This window comes from Rhamphochromis longiceps, linkage group LG10, assembly GCF_057381845.1.
Source record: "Rhamphochromis longiceps isolate RC_006_pf linkage group LG10, R_longiceps_female_GT1.1, whole genome shotgun sequence".
In the NCBI taxonomy this organism is placed as follows: Eukaryota; Metazoa; Chordata; class Actinopteri; order Cichliformes; family Cichlidae; genus Rhamphochromis; species Rhamphochromis longiceps.
Genome location: NC_140566.1, coordinates 33,366,087 through 33,385,492, shown reverse-complemented (window position 1 = coordinate 33,385,492; position 19,406 = coordinate 33,366,087). Strand labels below are relative to the sequence as shown.

General features: G+C 41.8%; 1 protein-coding gene across 2 annotated transcripts in view; it reads right to left on the bottom strand.

Annotated features, from left to right (window-relative positions):
• The window catches only part of LOC146661242 (rho GTPase-activating protein 7), a 127,192-nt gene extending 115,921 nt beyond the window's left edge, over positions 1 to 11,271 (bottom strand). The window contains exon 1 of one of the 2 annotated variants that reach the window (XM_085421339.1): positions 11,070 to 11,271. In XM_085421339.1, the coding sequence (XP_085277465.1) occupies positions 11,070 to 11,190 (121 nt within the window). In that variant the 5' untranslated portion in view covers positions 11,191 to 11,271. The remainder of the gene's footprint in view (positions 1 to 11,069) is intronic. The other variant, XM_085421338.1, reaches the window with a different exon arrangement.
• Positions 11,272 to 19,406: the final 8,135 nt, after the last annotated feature.

The following is a 19,406-nucleotide window of genomic DNA, read 5'->3' as shown; positions in this document are numbered from 1 at the left end:
CCATTATTGCATGTATGGAGCATGAGAGGTGAGGCTAAACATAGGGTGTTCAAAGACACCCTTAAGAACTTTAAGAACATCACAGTGTCACTTGCCAAAAAACATCAAACATCCATAGCATACAAGTGGGAGACATGTCCTTTAAGCCATGTTGAGTATGGGCCCTTGAAATCATTTGATGTTGATAGTGAGGAAAATAGTGAAATGATCTCCCTAGGCTTGCCTGCTGTTGCAGAAGAGGCTTTCTCTGCTAATTGGGTTAACATTAATGGGACTGAGTACAGAACAGGATTGGTCATTTGTTGTGGTTCTGAACATGAGATGCCGGTGTTTTGCAGAATAAAAACAATAGTTTTGGTCAATAGTCACACCTACTTCATAGTTCAGAAGCTTGTGGTTGAAAATTTCAGTGAACATTGCCATGCTTATAAAGTGTTTGAAACGGATGAAAAAGATGTTGTTAAAGCAGACTGTATTGAAATATACAAGCCCTTTGATTTGCAAAGTGCTTATGGTGATGATGATGGTCTGTACATTGTGCCATTATTTTTGTTGTGAACGTATGCTGTATGGTGCTTGGAATTTAATATTTATTAAAATGCTTATGTGACCAATTTTATGTTTTCTCCTTTTATCCTGTAAAGGGACTTAACAAGGATTTTCACTGAATGTAACACAGTAGTCATACAGTAATTGCACTTTAATGCATTTTTGTATTCAGACAATTAATACAGACTAGTATTTAAAAGCTCATATATGTCACTTTAAAGTGCCAAAATAACACTGTAAAAGTTACAGAATAACACTCTAAGTGAAAACAGTCAACACAATCCAGTGTGAAAATAAACACTTAAAAGTGTCATAAATAACACCATAGTTGTTGTGTAGTAACACCCTCAGTGAAAAGAGTTAACCCAAGCCAGTGTAAAAGTGAACACTTATCAGTGTCCTAAAACAACACTATAAATGTTAGGTAGTTACACTCTGAGTGAAGACACTTCACACCATACAGAGTGAAATTCTAACACTATGGGTGTTATATTTTTAACACTACAATGGAGTTAAAATAATAACACTTTGCAAAGTGTTACTTTAACTCTAAACCAGTGAGAATTATATAAACACTGGAAAAGTGTTAACTTTAACACTATAGGAGTTGAATTAACACTGGAGATTTTGCTGTGTGCATAAAAAAATATACATTATGATTGGAGTTTAACAAGGTGCAAACATGAAATTGACATCTTGCCCCACAAATATCAGCGATGTTTGGACAGCTAGCGAAGTCTGGCTACTTGGCATATACTGGTCTCCTACATGCTAGCTAGCTACACTGCTATAATTAGACTGATATAAACACCTTAGGAGAGGAACTTAAGGTCACAGAAGTTAATGCTGAGGGTCTGAAAATGGACCAAATTCATGCACATCTTCAGCACGATATTAGTTACAAATATGTTGATTACTCACTATGGAAAAGCTTTTAAAAGTCCACAGTGAAGTCTCAGTGAGGTTGTTGGCTGTAGCTACACTGTGGGTTTTTTAAAGTTCATATATGTGTTGCACATGACAAGAGTCAACAAAAAGCTGGAGAGAACAAGAGTCATGGTTGAAAATAAAGGAGACAGAACTGCAGCATGTTGCAGAGCGTCTTATCAAACGTTGAAGACGCTCGGTCAGGCAGATTGTAATAAATCAGGAGTGTCAAGACGCTGATGCCAAAAACCACCTTCAATGTAAATGTGAGACGCTGGCAGCCTCATTGTTTTTGCTTGGTTTCTTAAATGTATCGACAGGTGCGCTAAACCTTAGTGAAGTGGTAGCCCCCCTGGTGGGCTGTGAAGGTACTGCAGGTGGGTTGCAGTAATAACAGAAATTCAGTTTGAAATGAGGATGTGCAGTTGCATTTATATAAATGTATGCATTTATTTTAATATAAACGTGAATTCAGACTGGTAATAGAAGTGGTCAGTTTGTGATGCTGCTCATTACTCTGACCTAAATTTACTGATCTAATACTGATGTTTGCTTCCCCGTGGTGGGTCACACACTGGCCTTAAAACAGCCTACGTTGTTTATAATTTTTGAATAACATTGTTTAAGTTAAATAAACTCTCATTTATGTTGATTAGATGTAGATTTAAGATTAAGTGGGCCGTGTGGAATTTTCTGGTTTTTGTGTGGGTCGCAGCACTCTTGATTTTAAGAATGGCTGCTGTAGATCAAACAGGATGCAAACTGATAAATCATTAAGCTTTTTTTGTCTCTTTTATTTAAAATAATGATTCAGTGTGTGATGCCCCATGGACGATTAACCAAAGAACTGCGTGAACTTAGACAGATGACAACAGCTCCGGGTTGAGCCGGCAGGGCACGGACCTCGTCGAGGGAAAGGACTGATTTGTGTCCACTGTTTTGTGTGTCAGCAGTGCTGCCATGACTGAGCCTTCAAACTGTGGGAGAGTACAGTGTGTTTGTTATTTCTTTGTCTCCTGTGTTTTAAACCCTGCAGTTCGTTCCATCACACACGCTCTTCGTCACGTCCTGCCGCCGCTCAGAGACAGATGATGAAACACACATGCCCTTTTTCTGCAGTCATGCTGCTCCTTTTGCCCCAAAACAGATCCATTTACCACACAAGCTGCAAAAAACAAAACTGTGTGTGTGTGTGTCTGAAAGCTGATTATAAAGAGTGTGTGTCACCCTGTGTGTGTTATCCTCTTATTGTCAAGCCTGCAGAGACATGAAGGGGAAGTTTGTGTTTTGTTTCGGTGTGTGCGTGTCACCCAGGTTCTCACCCCAGTTTCCCCCACTCGGCTGTTTAGTTTGGCCCGTCTCTGATCGCAGAACAAACACCAGCCTTCACATCGATTCCCCCATCACTTTTGGCTCAGAGCCTCGGTGACTCTCTGCTTTCTCATTTTCAGTTTTAATCATCTTTATCCTCAAGAACCACTTCATTATGCAAGGCTATTTAACTGTAAAATCACTGTATAATTTGCTGTCTGTTTATGCAAATGGAGAGCAGAAGCTTCTACGGCTTCATCGGAAAGAAAAAAATGCAAGGACGGAAATTTACTCTTTTTTGTGATTATTTTTTTCTCCATTGGTGGCAAATTGATCCCAAAGCGAGCAAGCCAAAATTAAAAGTACACTTTGTGGGGAGAATTAGTAATCCATCAAGCATTTCTCATGTCTGTCTTCAAATACTGATTAAGCCGCCCACAGTGAAAACATGGAAATGACGACAAAACCTAAACTCTCAACTGGACCTTTTAGAATTGTCCTTATTTTCTGTCATATACAAATAAAAAAAAAACCAAAACCCCCCACCCAAAACAAACATATACAAATAATAAGTCCTCTAAACAGCAGCTTTACACAATTTTTTTTACACCTTTGGATCTCTATGATGTCATAGAGAGCCAAAATTTCACCAAATCTAAAGCAAAGCGTTTTGTGTGGTGCTGTATGTAATTAGGTTTTCTCAAATGATGCGAACATGGCAAATGAGCATTTGTTCAAGTGAAAATATTTCAGCTTTGGCAAAATTTAGGTAAGATGGAAAAAAGGAAGCTTGCTAATTTTGCTTGGCAGGAAAATTAGTCGGACTAACTTAAATTTAATTGACATTGAATTGAATTAAAGTGATTGGTGTGTGGACAGATCTAGTCTATAGGCAGTAGTCAGAACCTCAAATTCGTTAATTTGTGTTGCTGTGCCACCTTTTCCGTGTCCATCATGACAATTTTCACTCTTTATATTTAGTGATTTACAATTTTAAAAGATGAAAAAGTTGAAATTTAGAGGTTGGAGAGGTTGGTGGAGGTGGGAGATATTATTAATCCAAGATATGTTCTCTGGTTAAGTTTAAGTAGTAAAAGCAACTGGATTAGGTTGAGCGAAATATAATGGTTTTGCCTAAAATACAACAGTTACTCATCATGTTCTTTTAATCATAATGTTTGCATAAAATACAGAAGATGAGTTGAATCCACACGATTATAAGAGGTTTTTAAGCACTCAAATTCTCCATGGACATGAATCTGCAGGCACCTGCATTAACCATTAACATCACTAAATGACTAGTTTACAGCGCTCCAACACAAACGAAACATACTGACAAACAAACAAAACCTCTAAACTGACGTGTTGTTAGATAGAAACAATGAGGTTAGCAGCTATATGCTACACTGGGTATCAAACAGCTTATTCACGTTAGCAGATAAGCTAACATTAGCCAGTTCTATCTGGAGCCTGTGAAACCAAATGGAAATGTAGCTATTGGAGGATTACTATAAGTGACATCAGCGGGGCAATCAATTCATGAAGGGGTTTGTTTGTTTTACGAAATCAAGTCTAACCCTGAGCCATGTTTCTTTCTGACTTATGCTAGCTAACACTAGAACACCTGCTAATACAAACATTTAGCTAGTTAGCTCAAAAGCTGGACAATCTCAAAAGCTTTTTGGCAATTTTCAAATAATTTTATGAATGTTACACACTTTTGTCTGCTCTATAGTGTGGCTAAATTATTGGCAGCTGTCTAGTAAGTGATGAGCATATTTCTCCTGTTTTGGCTTCCCTTCATTGGCTTCCTGTTAAATCCAGAATTGAATTCAAAGTCCTGCTCCTCACATACAAGGTCTTAAATAATCAGGCCCCATCTTATCGTAATGACCTTGTAGTACCATATCACCCTATTAGAGCACTTCGCTCTCGCTCTGCAGGCCTACTTGTTGTTCCTAGAGTATTTAAAAGTAGAATGGGAGGCAGAGCCTTCAGTTTTCAGACCCCTCTTCTGTGGAACCAGCTTCCAGTTTGGATTCGGGAGACAGACACAATCTCTACTTTTAAGATTAGGCTTCAAACTTTCCTTTATGCTAAAGCATATAGTTAGGGCTGGACCAGGTGACCCTGAATCCTCCCTTAGTTATGCTGCAATAGACGTAGGCTGCCGGGGATTCCCATGATGCATTGAGTTTTTCCTTTCCAGTCACCTTTCTCACTCACTATGTGTTAACAGACCTCTCTGCATTGAATCATATCTGTTATTAACCTCTGTCTCTCTTCCACAGCATGTCTTTATCCTATCTTCCTTCTATCACCTCATCTGGTCGCAGCAGATGGCCCCGCCCCTCCTGAGCCTGGTTCTGCCGGAGGTTTCTTCCTGTGAAAAGGGAGTTTTTCCTTCCCACTGTTGCCAAAGTGCTTGCTCATAGGGGGTCATATGATTGTTGGGTTTTTCTCTGTATCTATGAAGCGCCTTGAGGCGACTTTTGTTGTGATTTGGTGCTATATAAATAAAATTGAATTGAATTGAATTGAATTGAATTGAATTGATGAGTGGAAGTGTCAGTTAGCTAGCTGTTTGTAACATTAAATGACATTACTTTTAAGTATTTTTTGTGACTAATAATATTTTAATAAACCACCTTTTTGGCAGCAACATTTAATTGTTTCATGTCTATCCTCAGCTGCTCAACAGTTTAAATAAAAAACAAAACAAAAAACAAAACAAACAAAACAAAACGTAGCCAAAACAAACAAACAAAAATAAAATCTAAATGTATTCTTGCTGCCTTTCAAAGGGTTGGTTCAAAGACAGGGACCAGTCAGATTCCATCTTCACTGACTTTAATATCACTAAAGATGGCAGTAAGTTGCTAAGTATCTCAAAATGACAATAATATATGGTTACTCTACAATCAGTTTGAAATCAAATGGGTACATGTTGGAAATTGCATTCACACTGTGACTCACTAATTCACATACATTCTTTACTTTTAGAGTCCAGATGGAGCCCTTACAGATTTGAAACAGAAATTGTGCTTCAGTTGCTGAAGGATGATGATTTATCAGTGCAATGTCATTGGTGCTAAGGAGCCTTGCACTTTTACATTTGGCAACAGTTGAGTTAAGTCCTCTATAGCAAAGAGACACATCGCAGTCTGTGCTCATAGCACACACTGACTCAGAGTCATTGGTCTGTGTTGGCAATCAGGCTGTAGATATTTGTAATGTTTGACAGTCTGTCTGAGAGTGACTGAAGTCAGTCACTATTGTGTCGAGACAGCTGTGAACTAGGTGACCTAATAGAGCAATTGAAAGTTTCCTCTCCTTCTTGATTGAAAGTGGTTGCCAACAGGTTGAGGGTGTTGCACACTCAACCTCTGAACCACCATAAAAAAAACAAAAAAACGATACAGTCACCAGGCAAACTCAGATTTTCTCTCTCATCACCAGAAGGCTGCCGTCTTATGTTCCTATACCCTGTGACTGAGCCATTACCCAAACTTTTTGTAGCTGCTTTTCTCTCAGCTGTGTGTGAATGTGTGTGCTACAGGGATCTGAACCACAGCATTACATAATCTCTCTCTCAGCCAATCAGTGAGCACAACCCTTCTAACGTCATTTGTTGATCTGATCCAGAAACACACACACACTGATGTAAGTGTACACACAGCTGGAGCCAGGTATCTGTTCTCACTAGAAAACCCAAACCAGCTGTCAGAACACACACACACACACACACACACACACACACACACACACACACACACACACACACACACACACACACACACACACACACACACAGGTGTTAATATGCATCACTAGGATTACTCAACTTTCACGTTTATTTGAAGACCTGCAGGTAGCTCTTGCAGCGTTGTCATTAAAAGCTTCTGAGCTCAGAGACCGGCCTCGTCCTCTGCAGCCTGCTGATCTATAACATATCGAACTCCCCGCTGTTTGGATCAACACACACCGTTTCATTTCTCCACTTCTTCCAAAATGAGGCCACAGTTACATGTTATGACAGGAGACTGGGGTCAGTGGGAATGTGTGTATATTTCTATCTTGTGTGTTTCTGATTAATGTGGCAGTTCTGTGGCGCCACATTAATGTGGTGTTCAGATTCAGGAAAACTCACACAATATGTGTTTTAGTAGAGGCAAGCTGGTGTTTTATATGTTAATTGTTTCTGATTGTCTCTGATTTTGCACAAAAGTTAGAATTGCACAGTTACGGAGCCCTGCCAGGGACATGGGAGAAAAAAAAAATTAAGATGAACTTTTGCATGATCTCGCAAAATACACTGCATCCTTCGCAGGTCGCATTTGAAAGCCTTCGTGACCCAACCTATCCCAGAATTCATAGCGCGGCCCAGCCAAGTCATTTCTAACAATGGCGGCAGATACTTAGTTTCAATCTTATGTTTTCTGGGTCACAAAATAAACGTTGAAGCTATTTTCAGGCGTGAATGTAGCTGTGTAAACTTCAAGTATCTGCTCGGTTTATCAAGACATCACATATTTGTAAAAGTGCTCCGATGTTTTCGGAGACGTCTGTTACCCACCATCTCGAAGCTAACTTTAGGTCGAGGCCCACTACAGCCGGGGGGACGCCGCACTCCCGGCACATCGTGCTTCGACCTCCCGGTCGGCTTCGAGCTGGCGCCCTCTGAAGGATGCGGCCAAAACATTTGCGCAAAAGTTCATCTTAATTTTTTTTTCTCCTATGTCCCTTGCGGGGCTCTGTACAAAGTCACAATGAGGACATGTATAAAAAAATCCAATCAGGGCTCCAAAGCACGCCCACATGAAAGTGTTCTTTCCAAATGCTACGGACAAAATTTAAATAACGCTAACAATGGATCAGTTTGAAGAATTTGTGATCCTCAAAAGCATTTCCATTTTTGCTCCTATTGAAAAAAAATCTTTTTGAGCCAGTATGAATATAATCCTGTGAAACCAACATATGAAAACTGTTTCACGGTTTCACTTTTCTACCATTCGCTTTGATAGAAAAGTGTCAGCCTGGTGCTGGTGTGAAAGCTTAGAAAGAAACAGCTGGTACTTTTATTTTGGTGGAGTTTCCTTCTCACAAAGACATCCCTGGGTTACCATTGTTTATAAAATACCATTAAGAAATAATGAAAAGCTACATTTCCTGCTTCCTTCACAGAGCGCAGATCTACATGTTTGATTCAGAAGAGTTTTACAACTGTCTTTTGGCTCTTTCTTAAATTAAATGCTGCGAGTACATAAAGCATACGCGACAGGTCGGAATTAATTAGTATGTGAAAATAACTGCACAACAGCCCAGAAAGAAATGCAAAAATAACCAAAATAGGACAGGAAATGACCAAAAATGAAATGATATACTATCATCAAAGACGAATAACAACAAAAGGCAGAAAATTACTGAAGGATGGAATAAAAATGTCTACGGAAAACACTGCAAACAGATGTCAAATCACCAGCAGGACTCACAAAACACCTGCAAGACACAGAGCTGGAGACAAAAAGACACAACTGCGTGAGCTGCTTTGTCTTTTCTGCAGTGTGGAGGTCTTGACCGGAGGAGCTCGGTTTCATAATCCATCCATATGCACACAGCAGAAAATATTATTCCATTCTCAACTTCTCACTTTAGCACTGAAAGTCCTTTGAAGCTCTCTTTTTTTTTGCCAGCGCTGGTATTTCACAGCATCCTGCTTTACATTCACATTTACACCTGAGAGTGGAGCACACAGGGCACAGCAGGTGGAGGCGAAGAGTCACGCTCGGGGGTCACCTTGACATTTTCCCAGCTACTTCAGTGAATTAACCTTTTAGTCACAGGCTCACCTAACAAGCCCACACACAAACGGCCTCCAGGAAAATGAGACCAACCCAGCTTTGGCTCGACCGCGTGATATTTTCTCCGCGGGCTCACGGATCCATTAAAACCTGCTTTGTGTTAAGAGCGCTGAAATGCTGCCCCTGACCTCTCAGATGGAGAGAGAGCTTTCAAGTTCTCACTGCGGACGCCACGCTGGGATTCCTCGAAAACCGAGAGCTCCGTTTAGCACCCCGAGTATCACCCGGCGAGTTTGCCTCGCAGTGCGAAACAGGCGCGGGAAAACACTCAGCTTCAATGAGACGTGAAACCACAATCAGTCACAGCTGCAGCTCGCATGCTAGTGGCTTCATGGGACTGTCTATGATGGGCAGCAGGAAGCAGCAGCTGACCACCATGTTATGATACGGTCCATGGATTTTATTATTCATAGCTTTTAAAGGCAAAGGTGTAGATTTCATTTAGCACACATGCGTTTGAAAACGATAACCAGCGGGACAACGATGCTTCAGATCTTGGCGTTCTTTAGTCCCAGAAATACACTTCTACCATAATCTGATGCTGATTCAAATTCACCAGCATGCTGGAAATAAAGTGTCAGTTGCTCAAAATTCACAAAATTCACTGGAGTCAGAGCCCCAGAACAACACGTAGTGTGTCTCTGCATGAACCAAACAGAAATAATTGAAATACCTCGATTGAAGACACCAGCAAAGTTACTCGAAGATGAGGAAAAGCCAGAGCAACACCTTAGAAACTAACTTACAATGCCTTCTGTATCATACGTTCTTGCAGCTCTTGATTAAATTTATAGTGTACATATTATCTGTTATTGCAATTTGCAAAACTCGTGCACAATTTTAGTTGAACTTTTCTTTAACGAACCTTGTTTTGTCATCTAGAAAGAGATTTTTCCTGGCTTACGATAACAGATTAGCTGTTCAGCTACAACCGAGGAGTTCTTAGTAGTTTCCAGTTGTAGAGATCACAGCATCCAAACCTGAAGCCAGGGCATCAGGTGAGGAGTGAGATAACGAACCAGCTCAACAGTCTCTTGTTGTTCGTTGTGCACCATGAATTCATCCTCCAATGTGATATCCCGAGTTTTACTCTATTTTTCCTACACAGACAGTCTTCACTCACAGTCTGGACCACTCACCAGATTTGTGTCCCCGCAACGTCATCCTCCAAAATAAAAAACAAGGTAAAGAATCCACGACACAGGAACACATGAGCAAAGGAACCCAACAGGACTTTGCACCCATAAAGACAACATTTGATGAGTCTCGACACCTCAGTTTATATCACCAAAGACGAGTTTGATGAACACAAGAATACTTTTCAGGGTTTTTCCAGCTGCACAAGCAGAGACCACCCTCCCCAACTTCTGATGCAAATCCAGTCACTTTCTATTATCAGCAGGCCTGAAACCACTCAGCTCACAAAAGAGCTTCAAAGACTGCTCCTAGCAGGCTTTCTTTGGGTAAAGAGTGAACAGACTGAGCTAAAAACACCAACTAGTCCAGACAGGTGTATGAGAAGGTGACTGAGTGTGGGATTGGCCAAATGCCAGTCAGGTAATGCTTTCTGATCACATCTCCCATCAAACTGGGTTCTGTCTCACTTCAGCACTGCCTCTGTAAATGAAGAGTGTGTGAATCACAACTGCTTCAGAGATGCACTGGAATTTCCAGAAACATCTGCAGATGACTCTGAAAAACGTCTTAGCTTTTGATTTTGTTCCAACAACGATTGTGTAGTTTTTTTTGTCACATAATGATCCAAATGTTGTCACATGGTGATTCGTGGTCTGGACTGATAAAAGCCAGTGCTGCTGACTGTTTAATGACGATGTTGCTGAATTAAGCATAACTTTGCCTAAATAAAACAAAGCCTGGATGTTATGCTTCATTTAGCATCAGTGGAACTTAACTTACTGAACTTCTTCACCACACACTCTTCCACAGAGAGCTGAAACCATCGCCATCGCCTCCTGGAGGCTCCTTTTATACCCACTCATTCTCCTGACTTGTTGCCAGTGAACTTCAGTGAAAAGCAGCATGTTCCACCAGGTGTTTTATGCTTTTAAGCATGAAATTTTCACTCTTTTGTTGCTCCTAATCCAACTTTTTTGAAATGCATTCCTTGCTTTGAATTCAAGATGAGCAGAAAAACAATGACATTGCTAATTTAAAACTTTGCGACTGGACTCTAGGGTTCAGTTGTTTTGCAAACCACTGCATTTTGATTTAATTCACCTTCTGCACAGCATCTCAACTGGAAACAGACGAATGATTTTAACTATACCTCCCTTCCCTAATATCAGTTTCCTTCACCATGCTGAGTTGCACAAAACACTTTCACCAAAACACTTCTGCAACCTTGCATAAACTGCTTTTTTCCAGCTAAATAATCTTCACCCACATCGAATCCCAACTCACCCCACAGCCGCCTCTCCCTCACACCCCTCCAGAAGACATCCCAAGCCTTGTTGGTGGAGTCTTTGACATGCTCGCTGAAAGATCTCCGCAGCTGAGATTTTACCGTCGTGTGCTGAGCCATATTCCACACGTTCGACAGTCACATATTCCCAGTGAGAAACCTGTGTTTCTGGACAGTTTCTAATCCATGCGGGCAGCGTTCACTCTGTCACGGCTCATGCGGAGGGTGTGTTTCACTTAAGAGTTCAGCAAAGTAAGGAAGGAGGAGGAGGTAGAAGAGGAGGCAGGGGGGGCTGACACTTGATGCAAAAAGTCTGCATGCAATTTGTGAAACAGCACAGCTCTTTCCCTCCCTACAGCTCCACACTCAGAAAGTTAAGTGTGTGGGTACATCTATCTTTGTGAGAGCCAAATTCATAAAGTCAGGATGTTTGGGACGGTTCAAAGTTTGGGACAAGCCTTCAAAGGGTGTTTTGAGAGTTAAGAATTTGTTTATGGGGCAAGGGGATGTAATATGTCAGCGAAGATCCTCACAAAAATATCAGTGCAATTTTGAGTGTGTGTGTGTAGCTGAAAGATAAGCGAATGATTACAGAGTGTCCGTGTGTGTGCGAGGCAGAGCGAGAATGAGAAGTATTTATCTTTTGTGTGTGCGTGCTTGTGTCAGAAATTAAAGGATTTGGCCGGCCTGAAGGGAGGAAATGACATCTAACCTGGGTTAAAGGCATCAGCAGTATAAACACGCACGCAAAAGGAAGCAGACACACTCGCATTATAAACACAAACACTTCCATGCACACTGCGAGACACTGCACTGCCGCACACACTCTGAATATTTCATTATCGGGCCTCTTCGTGGTGGCAGCTTGGTCTCAGTTGTGTAAAAGCAACTTTAAAGCTTTGAAGGGAGGCTGTTGTTTAAGGAACAGCTTTCAGAGACGAGGCCGACTTGGACTTGTTTGGAATGATGTAAGGATCGACTTGTCAGACTTTTCTCACATGAGCTTTGAGCAACTTTGAGAGAATCAGGTTGGGTTTTTTTTTTCAGTAGTTCATTTAGACACTACCGGTCTAAAGTTTTAGAAAGCCCCAATTTTTCCATTTTTTATTGGAAGTTGTGCAGTTTAATGTCTCATTGCACTCTGAAATGAAACTATAGTACAAATAAGCAAACTTTAGTTAAAAAATAAATCATGGAATTAATTTATAGACCAATAGAAATACAATAGAAATCAAGTGTTCAGAAAGTTCTTCACACATCTGTTGCAGAAGTTCCTATAAATGTGGCACTTGTAGGTTGCTTTGCTTTCACATAACAATTTGAGCCGGTGTAAGTCTGGAGACTGTGCTGGAGACTCCATGTAAATGGCCTGTATTTGTATAGCGCTTTACTAGTCCCTAAGGACCCCAAAGCGCTTTACACAACCTGTCATCCACCCATCCACACACTGGTGAAGGTAGCTACATTGTAGCCACAGCCACCCTGGGGCGCACTGACAGAGGCGAGGCTGCCGGACACTGGCGCCACCGGGCCCTCTGACCACCACCAGTAGGCAACGGGTGAAGTGTCTTGCCCAAGGACACAACGACCGGGACTGTCCAAGCTGGGGCTCGAACCGGCAACCTTCCGATTACAAGGCGAACTCCCAACTCTTGAGCCACGATCGCCCCCATGTCAGATCAGATTGTGTTGGTCATGTGAGTTCTCACATGCACCTCCGTCAGGAAAGTCGTAGAAGAGTTCAAAGTTGCAGTGCAAGTGGAGAAACAGCTTCATATGAAGGATTTCTGGTGTCATTGTGATATTTGAACAACAGTTTGAGAAAATGACTCTTTAAGGAGTTATAAATGACTGAAAATTGAAATTGGACTTATACGTTTGAATTGTTTTGCATGACTTGCTACTTGACTCTAACAAACCTGAGAGAGAATTCAATTTCATCTACGTGATGAATCACAGTAGTCAACTTAAGCCACATTATACTGTAAGGACATGACTATAACATCACAGAAACAGACCCAATGAGGGGACATACAAGAGACAATAGAAAAGGATGCAGCAAAAACTCGAAGTAGGAAGATAAGATGCATGACATCATCTATCCTTGAATAGCTTAAAAGTAAACTTGGACTTGTGCTGAAAGAATTTAGTCTAGACTTTGCGAGTTAAGCCACTCTTGGCTTGAATAAGTGTTAAATAACTTAAAACATAACACAAATGACTAGACTGGTCTCAAACAGTACTCTTTATTCCTATTTATTCTATTTATCCCCTTTGTATATTTTATTTATATTTGTCTCTGTATTTATATATGTGTGTGTGTGTGTGTGTGTGTGTGTGTGTGTGTGTGTGTGTGTGTGTGTATATATATATATATATATATATATATATATAACAATTCTGTAACTGTAACTTCGGTCGTTGCTGTGCTTTTTGGAAGTCGAATTTCCCAGAGGAACCCACCCGAGGGATTAATAAAGTTCTATCTTATCTTATCTTATCTTATCTTAACAATCCAACACTGGAGCAGTGAAATATAGACTAGAGTTGTGAAATATTGTGTTTTTCATAAAGTCCTGAGATGAGTGAATTATAGTTCAGTAGGACTCAAATAAAATGTTTTGCTGAGGAAGAAAATCTCAGTTTTGAAGAACCACCCAACCTTCAACAAACATGCCTCATCATCATTACTCTCGTCATCTTCAGCGGTAAAAACACACTTCCTCTCTCGGGAAAGTTAAATAAACAGAGCAGGAGAAGATAAAAACTTGGGGAAATGCTAAATTGGAGAATGAAAAAAGCCTTATATGGCTCCTCACTATCTGACTATCAGGTCAGGTTTTTGTGCTCTTTGATCAAGTGTGCTTAGATTTAGGCCACAAGTTGGCTATTTAAAGACGGCTGGAATTAGCTAAATGGTAAACAGACTGCAGTTATATGGCACTTTTTCCCCCTTCATAACAGTGACTGAATTTTATGGATAGTACAGACAAGAGTAAGAGCGAAGGTTAAAACCATCTGGAGAGACAAAAACTTCTCTCTGTGCTCTCTTCTCTTGTCAGTATGCCTGTGAAATGTGGAAACTCGAGGCAGAGCTTCAAAGACGAAGATTCCTAATTAAGCCATTTTGCACATATGGTCGCTTCTGCAAACCTATGGATGAGATAAAGGTGATAATGCCCATTAGAATGTACTTTTATAGGACCAGCAACCGTACTGGGTCACCAGAGAGCTCTGTAATGTGTTTGTCATTCACTCAAATGCACACACGGTAATTCACAGGCAGAGCCTCAAGTAGCTCTTAAGTAGAGCTCCAATGTCTTACATAAGGACAGCTGGACCTCTGTTCACTAAACAGCCTCAGCCTGTCCATCCAAGGATGTAAAGCTTGATGTTTTCCCCAGCTGATGGATTTTGTTCACATGATGAACAACCTGTCCTTGGATGTCGACCACCTCCAGCCTCCCTGCACTGTGGCAGCACAGCAGGTCACAAATCTCTGATGTGAACAGCTTCAGATGGCTGTGAACATGTTGCTCACTTATTTGCTCACTTTTTTGTTCTTGCAATAGAATTATTATTTATTGTGGCGTAAGAGACTAAAATAGCTGCAGATTAGAAACACATGCTAACATTTTAAATTGTAACTATGATGCTTTTGTAAAACCAGACAGTAAATTGTCAATTTGTTGCTTTGATGCCGATTTTATTTAATTGCCCCCCCCTCCACCGCCTCCTACCACCCGTTGGCTTCTCCACCTCATTTAACTTTGCTCCTTTACTCAGATGTCAGGTTGATGATGGTGGAGAAGCTGTTATCAGCTGCTTTCATCGACACATTCATACCACAGCAGAGCAGTTTTGATCCAGCTCTGCCTCTGGTCACCTGAAAGCTCATTTTGGCCAGTTTTGTTTTCCTTCCTGGCTCCATCATTATGGGAATTTACATTACTGGCCTCCAATCTAAAGGAGAAGAGAAGGGAATGTTCATGTGTGGTCTGTGAAGGGATTTAATAAAACAGTGAAGTAGTTTTCAGAACACACGGCTCAGCAGAAAGAAACAGCTCTGACTGATATCTCGGCTGTGTTGATTCAAATATACAAAAATGAGTATTGACTGCTGCCCCAGTCATTATTGTGGTGACTTTTTTTGCTATTAGCTGCTCTATTTGGGCACATCTGAATAAACTGAGCTTTTTTTCCATTTGCCTTTGGCGCTCCTGGATGTACGGGCTCTACAGTGGACACAGAGGCAGCCCAGCTACATGGACATAACATCTTTTCTCATCTGGAGACGAAGGTTTCCACGAAACTCTGAGATTAGAACCTCAGAACTGGGTGATATCAGATCCATCCACAGCAATGTCAGCAGCCATCCCCTGGCTACCTCCTCCAGTTCATCCAGACACTCTCCAAGTCGCTCCCAAGCCAGCTGAGAGATGTAATCCTTCCAGTGTGACTTGGGTCTGCTGCCGGGCCTCAGAAACATCTCACCCAGGAAGCTTCTGAGAGTCATCCTAATCAGAACCCTTAACCACCTCAGCTGCCTCCTCTCAATGTGAGTAGCTGGTCAAATCTGAGCCTCTTCCGAATGATTGAGCTCCTCACCTTTGCTCTGAGGGAGAGTGCAGCCACCCTTCGGAGAAAGGTCATTTCCACTGTAAGTATCTGCCATCTCTTTCTTTTGGTCACTTTGCAGACCTCCTGGCAATAGACGAGGGTAAGAGCATAGATCAGTCGGTAAATCGCCAGCTTACTTTCATGCTCAGCTCTGTCTTCATCATACAGAATCTCCATCACTGCAGCGGGTCCTGTTTTCAGAATCGCAGCTTATTGATTTAACACTGGAATCAAATCATAACTTTGATTGTAGTAACTGTAGTGTTGGTGGTGCCTGTTATCATTGTAAGTGTTTTAATCTGGCTCTCCTGTGACCCACTGCCCAGTTGTTGTGTGTGTTTGTTGCCTTAACTTTGTGCATTTCTCCTTAGGTTTATTATTCTTTCATGAACTCCTTCGTCATGCACCCCTTATGTAAATCACCCTCTTCCACGATCAGCAGATTCTCCGGCACTGAGCATCCTTTGTGTTTTATTGTGCCGGATGCCTTTTTTAAAAAAAGTCTGTAAGTCTATTTTGTGCATTTACATAATTACAGTGGCTGTGAGGGGAACAAAGGGCCGTGTTTGTGTCTGCAAGTTTCCAAAGTTATGAAACACTGAACTCGACGTGAACTTGACCGCGACAAAGACTTCCTCTGAAGTTTTGTTGCCTTCTAATTTAGTCCGAGAGGATGAAATTTCCACGTTCGAAAATGAGGATTTCCTCGAGCTCCGTCATTAGTCACCCAGCACCTGAAGTCTTGGCGTAAAGTATCTGTCAGCATGAAAGTCAGCACTTCAGCTCGCTCCAACACCTGCAGCTTTGAAACACTGAGCTCAAATATCAAAGCAGAGCTCTTTCCCTCATTATTCTCCTGCTTTTGTTTCCACAGCCTTTACCCTCAAGTGTTTGAGAACAAAGCCATTAGCACAGCCCAAAGCTCGATCAATTCACTGCAGCATTATGCAGAGTAAAAAAAAAATTACATTCAGTGTCACCATTACTGCACGCCTTCAATCCTGTCCAAGAGCTTCTCAGACAGCTATTATAATATTTGTGATAGGAAGCAGCGCCTGCCTCCCCCACCCTCCCTCCTCTTCCTCTGCTGGGAGTGTGACGGGAGACATCTTCTGGCACATCTTCAAACAAGACCTAAATTAGTTGCATTCCCAGCAGTTTTCCAAAAGCAGGTAATTAAATAGCACTCAGCTGCACACTGCGCCACTACAAATCTGAACTCCCCTCACCGCCGATCAGAGGGAAACGCCAAGCAGACGAAGAAGCGAGGCGCAGCCTTACTAGTGACAGAGCACATCCGTTTGCATTTGCATGCGTCCCACTAATGCACTCATCAAGAGTGACTCACCAGCGCGAGAGAGCAGGTGGGAGTTTGGCTCGGCGACGCCGTGACGGGCTGCGGGATTCGGCTCCGTTGTTTCCGAGACGATGTGCAAAATCAAAGCGACACCAATAAATGTGACAAAACACACAAAGGTTGAAGGCAGTAAAGCAGACAATTTGTCTTGTTTTAAAGCCGCCCGTTCAGTGCAAATTAAATCTGCTCTTTCAGTTTGTTGTGACACTAACGCAGTGATCATTCCAAGTTAAAGTCTGTGTATTTATTCTCATCATGATTACACTGCTGTGAAAAAGTATTCTGACTTGATTTCAGAGTTTTTATGCATATTTGTCACCCTCGGATGTTTCAGATCATCAAACACATTTTTGTCTTCTATTTAATCTGTTTATCTTTGTTTAAAAGTGCAGTTTTTAAATAATTTCTTGTAATGGGAAAGTGTTATCCAAACCTATACTTGGTCCCGTGTGGAAAGCTGAATTTCATTTCTCTAGCCACACCCGACCAGCCAGACCTGCTGATTCTGAAATCACTTATCTACTCAAAAAACACATAATGTCACAAACTGAAGAAACACAGAAACAGCTGAGAAACAAAGTCATTGCCATCTATCAGACTGGAAAGGGTTACAGAGTCACTTCTAAAGCTTTGGCACTTTTCCACACATGGAGGAAACTTGGAACAGTTGTGAACCTTCCCAGTTGTAGCCTTCCTACCAAAGGGTGCATCGGCGACTCATCGAGGAGACACAAAAGAATCCAGAAGAACATCTAAAGAACTGCAGGCCTGACTTGCTTCAGTTAAGGTCAGAGTTCATGATTCAACAGTAAGACAGAGACGGGGAAAAAATGACATGATGGCACCAAAAAGAACCCAAAGTCCGTCTCACATGTTCCAAAAACGTCTCGATGTCCAGGCGACTCTCCCTGGATACAGTCCAAAGACATGCAATTAGTGAGGTTAGGTTAATTGGTGATGCTAAATTGCTCATAGGTGTGAATGGTTGTCTGTCTCTCTGTGTTAGGCCTGCATCAGATCCATCTTCTATAGCAGGGGTGTTGAACTCCAGGCCTCGAGGGCCGGTGTCCTGCAAGTTTTAGACACCCTGGGTTAAAACACCTGAATCAAATGATTAGTTCATTACCAGCCTCTGGAGAGCTTCAAGACATGTTGAGGAGGTCATTTAGACATTTAAATCAGCTGTGTTGGATCAAGGACACATCTTAAACCCACAGGACAGCGGCCCTCGAGGCCTGGAGTTCGACACCTGTGTTCTATAGCAGCGGCCCCCAACCCCCGGGCCTCGGACCGGTACCGGTCCGTGACTCGTTTGGTACCGGGCCGCGAGAGTTGAGGCTCAGGTGTGAAATGCATGGTTTTCAGGGTTTTTATCGGTTTTCAGCGTTATTTTGTTATCGTTTTTATCGTTTACTCGGTTTTCCTGGGTCTTTTCACTGTGTTATCTTCTTTTTTTCGGTACCGGTACTAGTTTTATTTTGTTGTATTTATCCGCGACACCTTAAAGGCCGGTCCGTGAAAATATTGTCGGGCATAAACCGGTCCGTGGCGCAAAAAAGGTTGGAGACCGCTGCTCTATAGGGTGAGAGGTGACCCTGACATGGAAAGGCAGAAGAGAATGGATGGTGAAATCCTGATGATCTCCAAGACTTTTGGGAAAATATTTTGTGGACAAAATCTGAATGTTTTGGCAGGTTTGAGTTTTGTTACATTTGATGTAAAACTAAAAGTGTTTCACAAAAACAGCATCATGGCAACCGTCAGACATGGTGGTGGCAGTGTGATGGCCTGGGCTGCTTTGCTGCTTTATCACCTGAACGACTGGACTTGATGGAAGCATGACTTCTGCTCCGTATCAGAATATCCTGAAGCATAACGTCCGCCCATCAGTTCATGCCTGAAGCTCGAGGGCACTTCGGTTATGCAGGACAATAATCCGAAACAAGCCAGCAAGTCCACCTCTGAATGATCATCAACATTATTTTTAATGTGGTGTAGTCAAAGTCTGGACTTTAATCAGACTGAGATGCTTTGGCGTGATCCGTTCATGCTCTAAAAACTCGCCAGTGTGGCTGAATTAAAACAATTCTGGAAAGACGAGTGGGCCAAAATCCTCCACAGTGATATGAAAGACTCACTGTGACTCATCTTACTGCCAAAGGTGGCACAAACAGCTATTAGTCCACACAGTTAAAAACTGGATTTTATCTTTACCCAGTGCTACATTTTGATTGATAATCTGAAACTGCAAACCCAACCAGCCCCGACAGAACCCAGCAGTCCAAAGACTTCAAGGACCCGACTGAAAGTAAGTGAAAAAGGAATCCAAAGAAAAACAGCTTCAGAGAGTCTGGACAAC